The 13,818-nt window shown below is 44.4% G+C and overlaps 1 protein-coding gene across 1 annotated transcript in view; it reads left to right on the top strand.

Annotated features, from left to right (window-relative positions):
• Positions 1-219: 219 nt before the first annotated feature.
• Positions 220-13,818, top strand: part of ANKH (ANKH inorganic pyrophosphate transport regulator) — a 96,828-nt gene continuing 83,229 nt past the window's right edge. The window contains exon 1 of the mRNA XM_005530880.3: positions 220-731. Coding sequence (XP_005530937.1) covers positions 636-731 — 96 coding nt within the window. The 5' untranslated portion in view covers positions 220-635. The remainder of the gene's footprint in view (positions 732-13,818) is intronic.

Genomic DNA, 13,818 nt, shown 5'->3' with positions numbered 1-13,818 from the left:
CGCCACCTCCGCCGGCGGCCGTACCGCACCGCGGCCTGTGCCGTCCCCGCGGCGGGGAGGGGTAGGAGGGGGCGGAGGAGGAGGAGGAGGAGGAGGAGGAGGGCGGTGTTTTCCTGCGCGGCGCCGCGGCCGTCGCCCCGCCGCCGGCGAGCGTCAGGCGAGGAGGGGGGGGGGGCCGGCCCGGCCCGGCCCGGCCCTCCCCCTGGCCCCCGCGCCCCGAGGAGGGCAGCGCTGCCCGCACGAGTGGCTGGCGGCGGTGTCCCTCCTCTTTTTTTTTCCGGCAGCGGCGGCGGCGGCGGCAGCGGCGGCGGATCATTGTTGTGTAGGAGGAGGGCGGCGGGGATGGACTTGATCTCTCGGGTCTCCTGCTAAGGCGGCAGCACAGCGCGCCCCGCCGCCCAGCCAGCGCTGCGCCGGGCAGGGAGGGACCGGCCCGGCCCCCCGCCCGCTCCCCGGCTCTTTATTTTTAGGGGGCTCTGCTGCTCCTCTCCCTCGCCCTTATCTCCCCCCCACCCCCTCCCCGCCCGCACACACGCACAGGGACACGCACGCCCCCTCCTCCGGTGCCCTTTCATCCTTCCCCCCCTTCCTCCTGCCGCGGCAGATGCGCCGCGGGTCACCGCGCAGCTGGGACTATGGTGAAATTTCCAGCTCTCACTAACTACTGGCCCCTGATCCGGTTCCTGGTCCCTCTCGGCATCACCAACATCGCCATCGACTTCGGGGAGCAGGTAAGGCAGCGCCTCTCCGGGGAGCGACCTCCCCCGCCCGCCCTTCTGCAGCGCGGGGCTGTCGCGGTCGGCGGCTTCGCCGGGAAGGGAAGGGACGGCACGGAGAGCCAGCCGTACCGAGCCGTGCCCCGCCGTCCTACCCCGGCTCATCGCGCCGGGCGGGGACTGCGGCCCCTGGGCCGGTGGGGGCAGCGGGCGGCCGGTGCCGGCGAGCCTGCCCCGGCGGCCGCCCGAGAGCACGGGCTGCCCCGCACCCCCAGGAGATGCCCGGGGAAGGACGGTAGGGCTTGGGTTGTTTTGGGGAATTTTTCCTCCTCGCATTTCAGGATTATATAATCTGAAATTACATAATGCGTTGGCCGGGGGCTGGCAGTGGTTTATCCCCGCGCTGACACGGCCGCTCAGGTGCAGCAGCCCCTAGCGCAGTGCAGCGCGGCTCGGCGGCGGCTGGAGCGGGGCGCGGGGCGGGCGACCCGGCTGCCGCCGCCCGCTGCCGAAGGGGAGCCGCGGCCCCCCCCCCCGGGGGCCCCGCCGCTGCCGCAGCCGTTCGGGCCCCGCCGCCGAGAGCCCCTGCCGCGGCATCCCGCGGGGAGCCGCTCCGCACCCCCTCGGGGAGGGGGCGACTTCCCGGCGGGGCTTCGGGCAGGTGGATCTCCGGCTGAACCCCTGTCCCCGCCGGTGTTCTGTGCGCCTCAGCGCTGCTGCAGTTTTGTAGCGGTGTTGGTGTCCTAAGGCTGTCCCCTGCCACGGGCACCGAGAAGATAGCCCGGTGTATCCGAACCCACCGTCAGCCTGTCTCCCTGACATGCAGCCATCCCAGTTCGTCCTCCCAGTCCCCGCTTGCTGCGTTTGCACCGAGAACACGTTCAGTGGTTGACGTACCCACTCTCCTGCCCGAGGTAGTGCTCGTTTGCCACTGCACTGGGACACCTCTGCTCTCACGCTTCGGTATCTATGACAGTCCAGGCCCCGTGTTAGGTCTTGCGTTAAGCAGCACTGTATAGGACCTGTCACTGCATTTTTAGTAGCAAGGTATGCGCTACTACTTACTCACAAGTGTTAAGCTGGGCAGCCACTCTAGGTATTGCACCCCAAATAGCTTTAGCCTTGTCCTAAGTCACTCGGTGTGGCTAAGAAGAATAGACATTTGCTCCTGTGCTTCTTGACCGAAGATACCGGAAAATTAGTGGGTACTTTCAAGCATTTGTAATGAAAAAGTGAAACCAAAAATACTACAGTGGGAAAAAACAGATAACATTAATCATATGTTTGCCATGGCTGTGTCAATCGCATTTTGATTCCTAGTCCTTTAAATAAACTGCAATACTAAAAAATACAATTCCATCCTTGTCTAACAACTACATGCTTTCCTACTAAGTCAGTACTCTTTAAAACATACTGGGGAGGGGAGGGAGGAGAGGGAAGGGAAATCTAAGTATAGAAATTACAAAGGAAAAGGAGATTTAAATGCTAATAACTATGCCATGTTAATAACATACGGCAGAAGTTAAATTGAAAGCAGTGCACTTAGCAAACTGAGTATGACAGGTGCATTCATACAGTTTTCTTCATACAAGGTCAGCTCGATTCAAGATAAATGTCAGCCTATAAAAAAAACATCCCCTTGGCTTCAATGTGCTCTGAACCAGGATTTCAAAAACTTGCAAATAGTTTTATATTAAGCAAGGGTCCTTCTGTCTGGCTGGGTACCGGTGACATAGGAGGGATGTTGATCTGTGAATGATACATGTAAACACTTACGCAACTTTGACAATGTTAGGGACAAAAATATCTTCAAGAATGTGCTTTGTTTGATAGCCAAGTCATAGAATTGGCCCTTCAGGAGAGTTGGGGCTATCCCTTGTCTCATATGGCTGCCTAGGGAGATATTTAATTGAAAAGGGAGGAATCCAGCCTGCTAGAACTCTAGCTTCTCTCAAGAACAGAAACTGGAAATACAGTTTTTGTATCAGCCTTACCTACATGGAAATCAGGAAACTGAAGCAGAAACAAGCTACTCCAGGTCTGAAGGGTTCGTCTTACAGACAGAAGAACAGTGATTTTATTTTCCTCTATGTAATACATGAAGTTACTTTTTGCACATGTATGGCATTGCTGTTGGACTTCGGAAGTTGAAAGTACATTGACTTGCTGAGCCAGTCACCTTTCTGCTTTACATTTTCAAAAAATGTAATAATTTTGATGTTAGGGATGAATGGAAGCAACATAGAAGAATGGGTGTGCCCACAGATAGCTCTGCAGAGCCTGCAGTACCCCTCCTTTGAATGTATCCTGCAGATAACACAGATTTATAACAGTGGTAAGGGAAGTAAAATTTGCATGAAGGAATGTTACTTGCCCTGGACAATTCTGTAAATGAGACAGGAGAACTGCAGGTCAGAAGTAAGAAAATACTATAAAAAATCAGGGAGAGAAAGGACCTTGCATGACCAGGGAAGAAGAGACGAATAGGAAATTCTGTAAGTCATAAACCTTTTCAGTTCATACATTGCTCCCTCAAGTGGGGAGAGTATTTGGAAGTAGAGTGTTCAAAGCAGAGTCTTCTTAGCAAAACCTGATACTACTAGATCTCAGATTGAAAAGTGAGAAACAAGGAGAATCACATCTTTTTTTTTCCTATTACCTTGAGAAGCTTTTCTGGGTGTTGAATAGTTGTAGTCAATAGCAAACATCACCAGAAAATTACCAGATCCTTGGTATGCAGATGCCTCTAGGTTTCTTGCTATGTAAGGGAAATTTACAGTAAGGCTAAAGATTGTTTGCAGAACATAGGTTAAAGCTGTCCCATTTCTCCATATAAGATGTTTGGTATGGCAAGTCTGTTTAGTTTACAGGAAGTAAAAAATGCTGGTGCAGTGCTAAATAACTGTTAATGAGCTCATCTCCTGAAGTCACTTCCAGAACTGCTACAGCCAGTGAAGAGCCTCCTGTTGACCCTGGACTCTAATCCAACAATGCCCTAGGACAAGGTTATATTACAGAGTTCCTCCAATCTAGTGAGCTGACCTCATTTCTTCACCTCATAAAGTCTCTCAGACAAACACCCGATTCTTTTTCCTCTACTAAAAAAAGTAGTCCTGATGCATGAGCAGGTAATAAATTTAAAATTACCAGAATATTAGAAAGATAAACCATTTCTAACTTACTTATTTTCTTGATTCCCTTCTGCAACCCATTTCCAGTTTATTTACAATGCTACATGGCTTTTATGAAATTAAACACCTTTCTTACTAAGAGTACAGCCTTCAGGAAAATAGTCTCAAATATTTTGGCTAAATGTTCCTTCTCCACTCAAATCTGTGTCTCTGTGTGTCAGTAATGTGTGTGTTCATGTGCACGCATCTCTATATATTTTTTTTTTCTCCAGGTATATGCATGCAAACACAAGTATACACAACAGAGCATTTTTCATCCCAAGAGTTTAACACCGCCAGAAGAGAGATGGTCTGTTTTATTCTGCCATTGAGAGGAGCTTTCAACTCTCAACATCTTACCCTGAGATTCACAATAATTACTGTTGTATGTAGAGCTCAGTCATTGGAGAGCAAAGTTGGCATTTAAAATTCTGTCTCTCTTGGAAAGTGTTGGATGTACTTGCTTATAAATAAATAAATAAATGCCTCCTATGTGATGGAGAGCAACACAGCCTCAAACAACTCAACCAGCAAAAAACAACATTGCTACCCTGTAGGCTCAGAAATCCATCACCACCCACGTCAGTTTTCATTTTAACACAGTTCCAGAGCTGCTCACATATATTCTGGTGCCCTGACTTGTAACGTAAGTGTGCATTTGCATCAGCATTTTTACAGAGGGGGAAAGCTGAGGTATGCATGAATTCACAAACTTTGTCAGAAGTGTGGACTCAAACTTAGGCAGTGCTAAATGCAGTTTGCAAGGGTGGCTGGTAACTCTTTCTGAGCCTCATGGGTTGGCCAAGCCAGGCAGGGAGCAGTAGTCTCAAGGCCTGTTTGCAGTAGTCCCTTAATTATCAATGGGAACTGTAGGAGGGTTTTTTTGTTTGGCTTTTTTTTTTTTAGCTTTGTAGCTATCATGTAGCCAGCCCCTGGATTATTAGTTTGTGTCGCTGTCAGTAGCTGTTGGCCGGGCAGTTTAGCATGCCAACATAACTTATGTATGCAGACACAGTGTTCAGTGGCTTGTGGACACCTGGAAACTAAAACCGAGCAAGCACGGCCCTGCTGCCATTTTCTCCAAAGGTCACTCAGGTGCTCTGGTCCCTGCAGAGAGCTTGCCATACATTACCCATGTTGTAGTGCTCGGGTTCCAATGGATGAGCCATAAAGAAAATGCTAAGTGTTTCGGATTCCAAATTATTTTCCAGTACTTGCTGGTTTTTTCTTGTATTTGATTGGGGTTTTTGGCCTTTTTATTTTTTTAACTTGTTTTTTTTTTTTTTACTTGTTTTTTTGGTATTTTTTTTTAACTTAAAAAAAAGAAAGTTGCCAGAAAAGGAGAACAAGTCATGAATAATGTATCAAAAAGAATTAGTGAGCTTATTGTCTGCCCATGCCATTTGCAAACTGGGTAGGGGGTTAAACATTTTGATTAATGCCTTATGAATCTTGGTTTGGGGTAAGCATTATTGTCTGGACATTCAAAACAAGTAATGGGAGAGTTCACATTCCCAGCTGTTCACCAGGGATTTGTGCCAAGTTGTGTAACCTTTCCGTGGCACAGTTTCCCTGCCTTTGAAGTGTGCCTAGACACCTACCTGTATGTAGATGTAATGAAAATTTATGTCAGAAGCACTCTGAGATGAAAGGTGCTGTATGAGTGCAAAGTACTGCTGCTGCTGATATTGTAAGAGGTCAGGGACTCGTTTAAATTGTGTAGGACTTTAGTACAATATAAACAAGGAAGCTAACAGCGTCCTATAATTGGTGTACAACATGACTGTATGTTATTGCCGCAACCACATTACTAATAGGGTAGGGTGATGGAAATGTCCTATTTATTTTAAATGAATGTGAACTACACAGCATTTTAAATTAAATTTAGATAAAATTATGTTGAAGAAGGAAACATACAGAGTATATTATAAACAGAAATTTGTTTTTGTTGTTATTATTTTCCATGTCATTATTTTCAAGTAGTTTCTCTTGCAGAATTCACAAGACAAATAGTCAGGGAAATAACTAGGAATGACCACTGAAATATATCTAACTTTCCTGTTTAGAGTGAGCAAATCCAGGTGAGATCCTCTATGAAGGATTAAAAACCAAACCACACACCTGAAGTAGCAACTTTCAGGATATTTTCCTCAGTGCTGTTTCCAGAGACTTGTCTGTAAGCAGCGCAGCTTTCCTTCCCTATGCATTCCAGCCTGAGCCCTCCGGCCCTGGCTCCTGAATGCTCACCTGCCAAGCACTGGGAGTTTTCACACCAGTGCTAGGTGGGCTCTAGACCACGTGGACAGCTCTTGAGACTGCCCAAGAGATTAATTAGGCTTACATGTCGGTGTTAGTGCAGCGGGTGTTACACACCAGGCATTGCATTCACCACTCATGCAGAGCATTTGCTGGCATTTCACAGCAAGCAGTGCATGCTGAGATCTGGGAAAAAGTCAAAGATCTCATAAAACATTTGCAGATAAAAGCCAAATCTCAACAAAGCACTAATGTTCTTAAAGGTGACAAAGACTTATTCCTGGCAGCTAAACCAATATCTATACAAAATAAACAGGTTATAAAGAGCACTGGGGCTATCACCACTGGAGATTTCACATGGTACTAGAAATGAAAATGCACTACTAATGAGGTGTCCATTCCCTGCTGTGCTCCATGTTGCCATAGTGCAAAATCCATAATCTTGAACTAGGACCTGTTTTGCTTCATTTGTCAGTAGCTTCCCTTTTTTTTTAATCCTGCTCTCTCCTTCCTTCACAAAACCATCCAGTTCCCTGCCTCCCCCCTCCCTTGGCTGTGTCAGCTTGGCTCTAGGGACTTCTTTGTACTTTCTTATGCTTCACTGTTAGGAATGGGCAGGTTTTGTGCTTGATGATAACCATTAAGCATGTCTGGAGGAACTTGCTGTCTATAGAGCAAGCTTATTTCCAGGGCAGGTTGGAAGGAGTGGAGGGGAAAACAACTCCATGCAGCACCAACCAGACACTTTTTAATGAAGTTATTTAATTAATCTCAAAACTGTAAGTTCAAATTATATTTGCCCACCAGGTTGCTGGAAAATAAAACTGTGGTCTGTGGGGTGGAAATTATTTTCCCTACCAGAAGACTAACTCATGCAGTGGGAGACAAGGAACATTTACAACTTTGCCAAGCAGTCCCAGTTTCTAGGCTGGAGGGCCCTGACTGGAGATACTACAGTCATATCGTTGGATATCCACTGAAAAAGGTGCATGGGGTAACCAAATACTTGTCATGCTTATTTCAGTGATAGGGAAGTTGGCTTCTCCTCCTTATGCCAGTGAAAATCTAGAGAACTAAGACAGGAGTTGAAAATTTCCCAGGTCTAATTTTAAAATGTGTTTAAAACTGAAATTTTCAAAGGTGTTTGAACCACTGTATTCTGCATCATGAGAAATCCCTGAAGTAAAACTTTTGGTCATGAAGTGAACTGACCATTTGCTTTGTTTCAGGGCTTTTCTTATTTATTTCTTTTTGCTACCTTTTTCCAAAACCAAGAAAGCTGATTTCTTTTCACATTGCTTTGGTCTGAACTGATTTATTTTTAATCATTCCTCATTTTGCTGCTGCCTGAAGAACTTGGTTGTATACAAAGGCTTATAAGACATGGCCAATCTTATGACTAAAGATAAAGTGTCTTTTTATATTCAAAGAAGGCATACACTCAAGGCTCCAGCTCTGAAAGTGCAGATTGTATCTGTTCCTATCTTGATTCTAGACAAGACATTTCTCTTTGTGTGCGTTTCGTCAGTTCTAAAATAGTGATGTGTTTCACAAGGCAGTTACAAAGTACATTCATTAATATTTGTAAAACATGGATGTAAGTTGCTGTATAAATAGAAATTTAAATATATCTGCCAGCTCATGCAGAAATCTCCATGAATAAAATTGAGCAATTCCAAACAGATTTTGCTTTGCAGCTACTTTGAGAAATCTGTGATGTTTTTAAATAACAGATATTACTGCTGAGCTCAATTCCAGTTTAAATGACATATCACAACATGTGTTTCTTCAAAAAATATGGGAATTTTGTAATCTTATATTTTAACAAGCTAATTTAATTAGCCATTGCTAACTCGTGCTCTTTGTACTTGGAAACCTATGGATTTTGGGGTGAGGGAAGCAGGAATGTTAATACGAAATTAGATCATCAGATTGCACTTCTTTCTGCTCACTTGATTTTCTACTGGCATGATATTGCTCTAGCTATGGTTTTAGACACCACCACTGTATTTTCAGATAACCATTAGATAGAGAATTAAAAAGAACCACCATAGGAGATGTAAATGACCTGTGCACTTCAGTGTCCGAAACAGCAAAGCTCTGCATTTTTCCTATGTTCTGACTCCTTTTTGGTATCTCCTCTCTTTCAGATTTTCCGCAGGATGTCACTACCCTATCGAGTTTTTCTATATGTGCACTCTTTCTTGTTGAGTTCCCTCCCAATGTAATGCCGAATAAAAGATCCTGTGTGAAACATTAACTGAGAATAATTCCAGGTGTAAATATGCATTTTGTTCCAAAGAGGGCTGAAGTAGAGAAATGTTACTTGCAATAGCACAGTTGTTTTCCACAGCCTTTGCAAAAGCATTTTAAAAAAGGACAAAGGAAAAATACTGGAGAGCAAGGAGCAGTTTGTTGAAAAATAAGTGCCACAAGGGCGTAAAATCTCAAGTGCCATTTTAATTATTTTCCCAAAGATGATGCAAAAAATTCACTGTTCCTGTTTTGGCTGGAGTATTACTGTTGGAGAAAGGGTGGTCAGTGTTGCCCAACACATCCAGTTGGCTTTACTGATGTAGTGGTTCAGCAAGAGTTCAGCTGTTAGCGTGGGAAGTGAATAAACTGCAAGACACTACTTATTTTCAAGTGTTTTGCTTCACATAGTATTTTTGCATTGTTAAGGCAGTTTTTTTCAACCCCTTTCAATTTTTACAGCCCAGAAAATCTTCAGTGGAGTACAGAGAAAATTCACGTGCATAGAAGCTGGAGAGCATACATGGTCTTATATTTCTTCATTACTTGTTTCCAACTCCTTGTAAACATTCCCTAAGGTACAGGGTTCTGTTGAGTTGAAAGCTCATTGAACCAAAATATGTGCCAGTCTGTTTGCTGACAAATACATTTGAAAGGTTTGGCTGGGAGGGAGAGGGTCTCTCTTCTGGCCTTCTTACCTGTGTTTTGCATTTAAATTAGTGAATGAAGTCAGATGCAGGCTGCACCTGAGCTTTAATGTGCTGGCATGATTATCACTGGCTGTAGAATGCAGCAGTGCCTGTCAGCCAGGACTGATATTTTTCCTTCATCAAGTCAGATGTGCAGCTTGTGTACGTATAAGGGGTGCAACCACATCACACAATGTTCTTCCCTTGTTTTTTAAAAGATGGTGTTTGACATCTGCTTTCCTGAAAATGAGGCATTTATGTCTAGATTTCATTGGGCTCTTTTTCCTGTTCACTCCCTACTCACCCCTCCTGCCTTCTGCTGCATACCAGTGACCAAAATCTTATTTTTGTAACATCTGTGTTAGTATACAGTAGCTGCTGTTCTTGTAGTTATGGGTAGTTAAGATGAGGTAGCCTCTGATCCATCCCTGGCATCTTTGCTCCTCAAGGCAAAGGCTTTCCTTGCCACAGCATACCAGTGTGCTCCTAGAATTTGGCAGCCTTTGATCTCAAGTCTGTTGTCCTGCAGATGGAAGGCAGATACTTGAACAAGTTCCTCATTGCCATTTCCTCTGTCAGCATCTTACCAATTAAAAAAACCTTTAGGCCATTTGGAAAGAAAATGAATTGTTAGCAGCATCACGGGGTGGGAAGACACTTCACATTTTTGGTTCTGTTGAGAGGGAAAAAAAATGTCAGTTATGCAAGAGGAAAGATTATAGAAGTGAAGCATTTATAGCTTGGACAGAAAAGGGAGTTTGATAACCATCTGCAGTTGTATGAACTGTGGTGTGGTCATGAAGGAGAGAAGAGGGGAAACAAGGTTGGCTAGGTCACTGCTGTGGAGAAGAATGTGAGCAGCACTGGTGAGAAAGATTGGGGCGGTAAACACAGTTTAAACTGAAAAGATTTCCAGATTATTTTCCAATCAAAAAGCAGAAATTTTTCCCTCTCACACTTTATTTCCTTCTAAAGTGTGGCACAAAGAGTGCTGACCTTTAGGCAGCATTAGGTGGAGGTGGTGGTGGTGGTTTTTTACATTGGCTGAAAAAAAAGTGTGTTGTGATCACTGTAAAGTGGTATACATGGTGGGTCAAACCTGAAGGCCACATTTCCTGAGCTTGAGAACCACATCCTCCGCAAAGGCATTCAGTGCACTTTAGAAGGGTGTAGTTATGGGCCCTTACTAAGGTAAAGTGTAAAAAACCTGCAACTCAGAGGTGAGGAATTTCTTTTATTAATAACTGGAAGCCGTGATACAGTTTTCTCACAGCACCCTGTTTTTCACATGCTGCCTCCCAGATTCAGTGTACAGAGATCTGAAGGGGGAGAAACCAGAGTTACCTAGCTAGTAGAAGTATTGACTGTGAATCTTTGTTTTGTTCCTTTTAGCATTGTTCCATTTAGCATTTAGCATTCACTGGAGGCATTGTGCCCTTTCCTACCCGAGTGAGCAATAAATACACTATGTTAGGGTCTCCCTGGCAGAGGTGAGGGGAAAAAATCCAAACAAAATGAGCTTATCAAAATGCAATAACCTTTCCAGTATGAGAGAAGTAGAGTGTTGAGATGTTCTCAGTGTGGAAGTAAGGGAGATCTTAACTCTGCATTTTAGCTGGAGGCTTGCTGAGTTTTTTTAAGACATTAGGTGTTGTAAGGCAAGTCTTGGCAAGGACAGGGGAGGTTTCAGTCCTGTGGTCCCATATGGTGTATGCCCCCAGCCCTGTACCCTTTCTTGACCTTTGTCACTTACCCTTTCTTAGTGCCTTTCCAGTTCAGTTCTTCTGGTCCTTTGCTTGGTTGTCCCATGGGTGCTGGAGTGTATTAGTTACACAGACATCTCTGTGGCTTTGGTACCAGTCTGGAGCTGCAGTGCGGCACCTCTTCCTGATTCCTACCAGAGGGCCCAACCATTTTGCCCTCATCCTGCTACTGGCTTGGGTAATTTGTTCCATCAGTCAATGGACTGATTCCATTTCCTCCTCCACTGTGGCATTTGTGGAGATGACTTTGAACGTTAGAATTATTTGCAACCCGCTCAGCCCAAGAGGCCAGCTAAGAAGGTGAGCTCAAACCAGCCACCAACTCTGCCCAACATAAGTGAAAATGCCAGGTGATGTACCTGACATCTCTGGTCATTTTTCTCTGCACTTAGTAGCACATACCAACTGGTAATGTGGGCCTCCAAATTTAGTGTGAGAGCACTGTCAGCTTCCCCTGTAGTTATGTTGAGTCATCATAATTTTGCAATCTTAAGCGTTCACTTTAAAAGAGGAAGAAAATCCAAACCACACAACATTTTTCAGCACATTAAAGCACCAAAGGCAGTCATCCACCAAAAGCTTTTTCTTTGACCCAGGTGTACACATTTTTCACATGCTTCTTTAAGGCACACGTGCACATGTACAGGGTATATTGTGAACAGGAGACTGCCTTTATAGGAGAATTATACACCAAGTGGTGCTAAAATACTGTCTTACTACTGACATATATGCAGGACTAAATAAATAGTCAAGGAAATAAGGAGATGGGTTGTAACTGCTCATGTACCTGATTTGTGGCTAATAGTTTGAGCCATCTCTGGGTACATGTTGCATGTGCAAATGCTGTTCCGTTTTTGAATCCATGATTTTTCACATGGATTTTATCTTTTCAAAATGTGACCTTGAGAGCAGTCCTATTCTCTGCACCACTGTTCTTTATATACTCGTGGGCAGTAATTTTGCTTCAGAGTGTTTTATTTCAAAGCATGAAAGCATGACGACCTTTCAGCATTCAGAGTCTTGTTCTTATATGAGCTTTCTGAGATGCCGTCAATGGTCTAGTGGTTAGGACATGCTCCAACATTGTAATAGTCTTGAGAAGAGCTTTCATCAGCAGTGCCTTCTGGATCTCATAAAAGTAGTGTGGATTTTTTCTGTTAATACTGTGCAGAGGCCAGTGTTTCTCTCTTTAAGTAAATTCATGATAAATCACAGCAGGTATCCTGCTTGGCATTTTCTTATTCTAGGCTTGACCTGTCGGTGAGCTTTGAGTTGCTGTCCAGAAAAGGCTAGTGTTGCTGTGGGCTAGCTTTTCCAAATCACAGCATCCATTTTTGTCAGCTGCAAGCTCCTACCACTTTGTGGGTGGTTGCATCACCGAGGAGAAAATAGCTAAGGAAGGCACAATCATTGCCTCAGGACTTTGCCAAGGAAACCTCATGTGAAGTTACATATTTGTGACTTTGAGCTCTAAGGGTGTCTTGGTTTGAAAAGACAGGTGTCTGCTAGGGAAGGCAGGAACCTCCCTTAAAATGGAAAAAATGTTACCATTCCATTCCAAATTATTATAATCTTGAAATCAAGGGGCTCTCAGACAAAGACATGAGAATAGGAATAACAGTTCTTTACTAGGATAATTAAAATAAAAATGCAGTAGTACAAAAAAAAACCAACACTGACAGAGTCAGAATACAACCTGACACCCTGTTGGTCAGGGTGTTGGTAGCAGTCTGATTAAATGGTGGCTGCAGTCCTCCTGGAGTGACAGATGTGGTTCTGTTGAAGCAATGATCCTGTAGAAGGGTGTATATTGGTACAGACTTCCTCTGGGAATCCAGTGGAGAAAGGCTGGCTGTGGTGGTGTCTGAGTTTCAGATTATATCCAGGTAGGAATGCTTGGCTCCTCCCCCTGGGTGGAGCATCTCACAATGGGATGATGTAATTTTATCAGTCATGCAGTGAGACTCAATGGCCCATTAACAGAGGATATCGCCCTGGAGGGAAGATGGGTCATGGAAGAGATAAAGGATGCTGCCACACCTTGTTTTAACAGATGGTAATAGAATACATTTGGTTGCATCTTGCATTGCAACCCAAGACAAAGGGTTTTGTCATGCTTGCAGTAATCTGCAGATGTGGGGTCTGTTGTATTCTATGTGCATCCAGATGTTTGGAAGGGGGAACAAGTGGTAAGAAGTATTTACATCAAGCTGTCTGAAAGGGAAAGGCCTGACATCCTTGGCTTTTTACCACCACATCCCAGAAGTCCTGGGTCATGAAAGCTTTTCACTGCATTGGAAGGGCTGAAATGCTCCAGTCAAAGCAACAGTGGGGCCATAATTTCATCAGTAATATCTTGCTGAGTAACAAACTATAAAATTTTACCTGTCATTCTGCTGGAAGTCTAAAGTAGACAGAGGAGGCATGCCAGTGCAAGTTTAGCTTAATGAGAAGGCCGTCAGGTTCTGTATTGAGACCAACACTGAGAATAATGTTAAATCAATACTTGTCCAGCTGGTGATAAAGGATAACCTATGCTTAACTGTAGAAATAAATAGAGGAAAAAATATGACTCACTAATATCCTTGACCTGTTTTCAAGAACAGAGAATAGCAGAAGCACATGAAACCATTAGATATGAATACAGTCTCTTGAGATCTCTTGAGTATGGAAGAGTATGGAGTGCTATGACAAGAAATAAGCAAATTGGCTGGACAGGGAAGTGGTTCTGTCTGTGGCCAGAAGAACAAAGAATACTTAAGTTTGTTGTTTTGGTTTTTTCACTCTTAACACTCAGCATTAGGGAGCCCTAAGCACTGTTCTCCTTTGCTTTTGACACAGCATAGGGGTGAGGGATGCAGAGAGAGGTTGGAACAATTACAAGAATGGATTAGTAGCTGTTTTGCAAGAGGTTACTATTGCAACTTCTGGGAGTTGGTTTCAAAGGCAACTGCAAGCATGACTGTCCCTT

The sequence above is a fragment of the Pseudopodoces humilis genome, chromosome 1, assembly GCF_049639895.1.
Source record: "Pseudopodoces humilis isolate 2021_Gansu_Grassland_sample_001 chromosome 1, ASM4963989v1, whole genome shotgun sequence".
NCBI classification, from domain to species: domain Eukaryota; kingdom Metazoa; phylum Chordata; class Aves; order Passeriformes; family Paridae; genus Pseudopodoces; species Pseudopodoces humilis.
The sequence above is the reverse complement of the archived record's forward strand: the minus strand, read 5'-3'. Positions and strand labels throughout refer to the sequence as shown.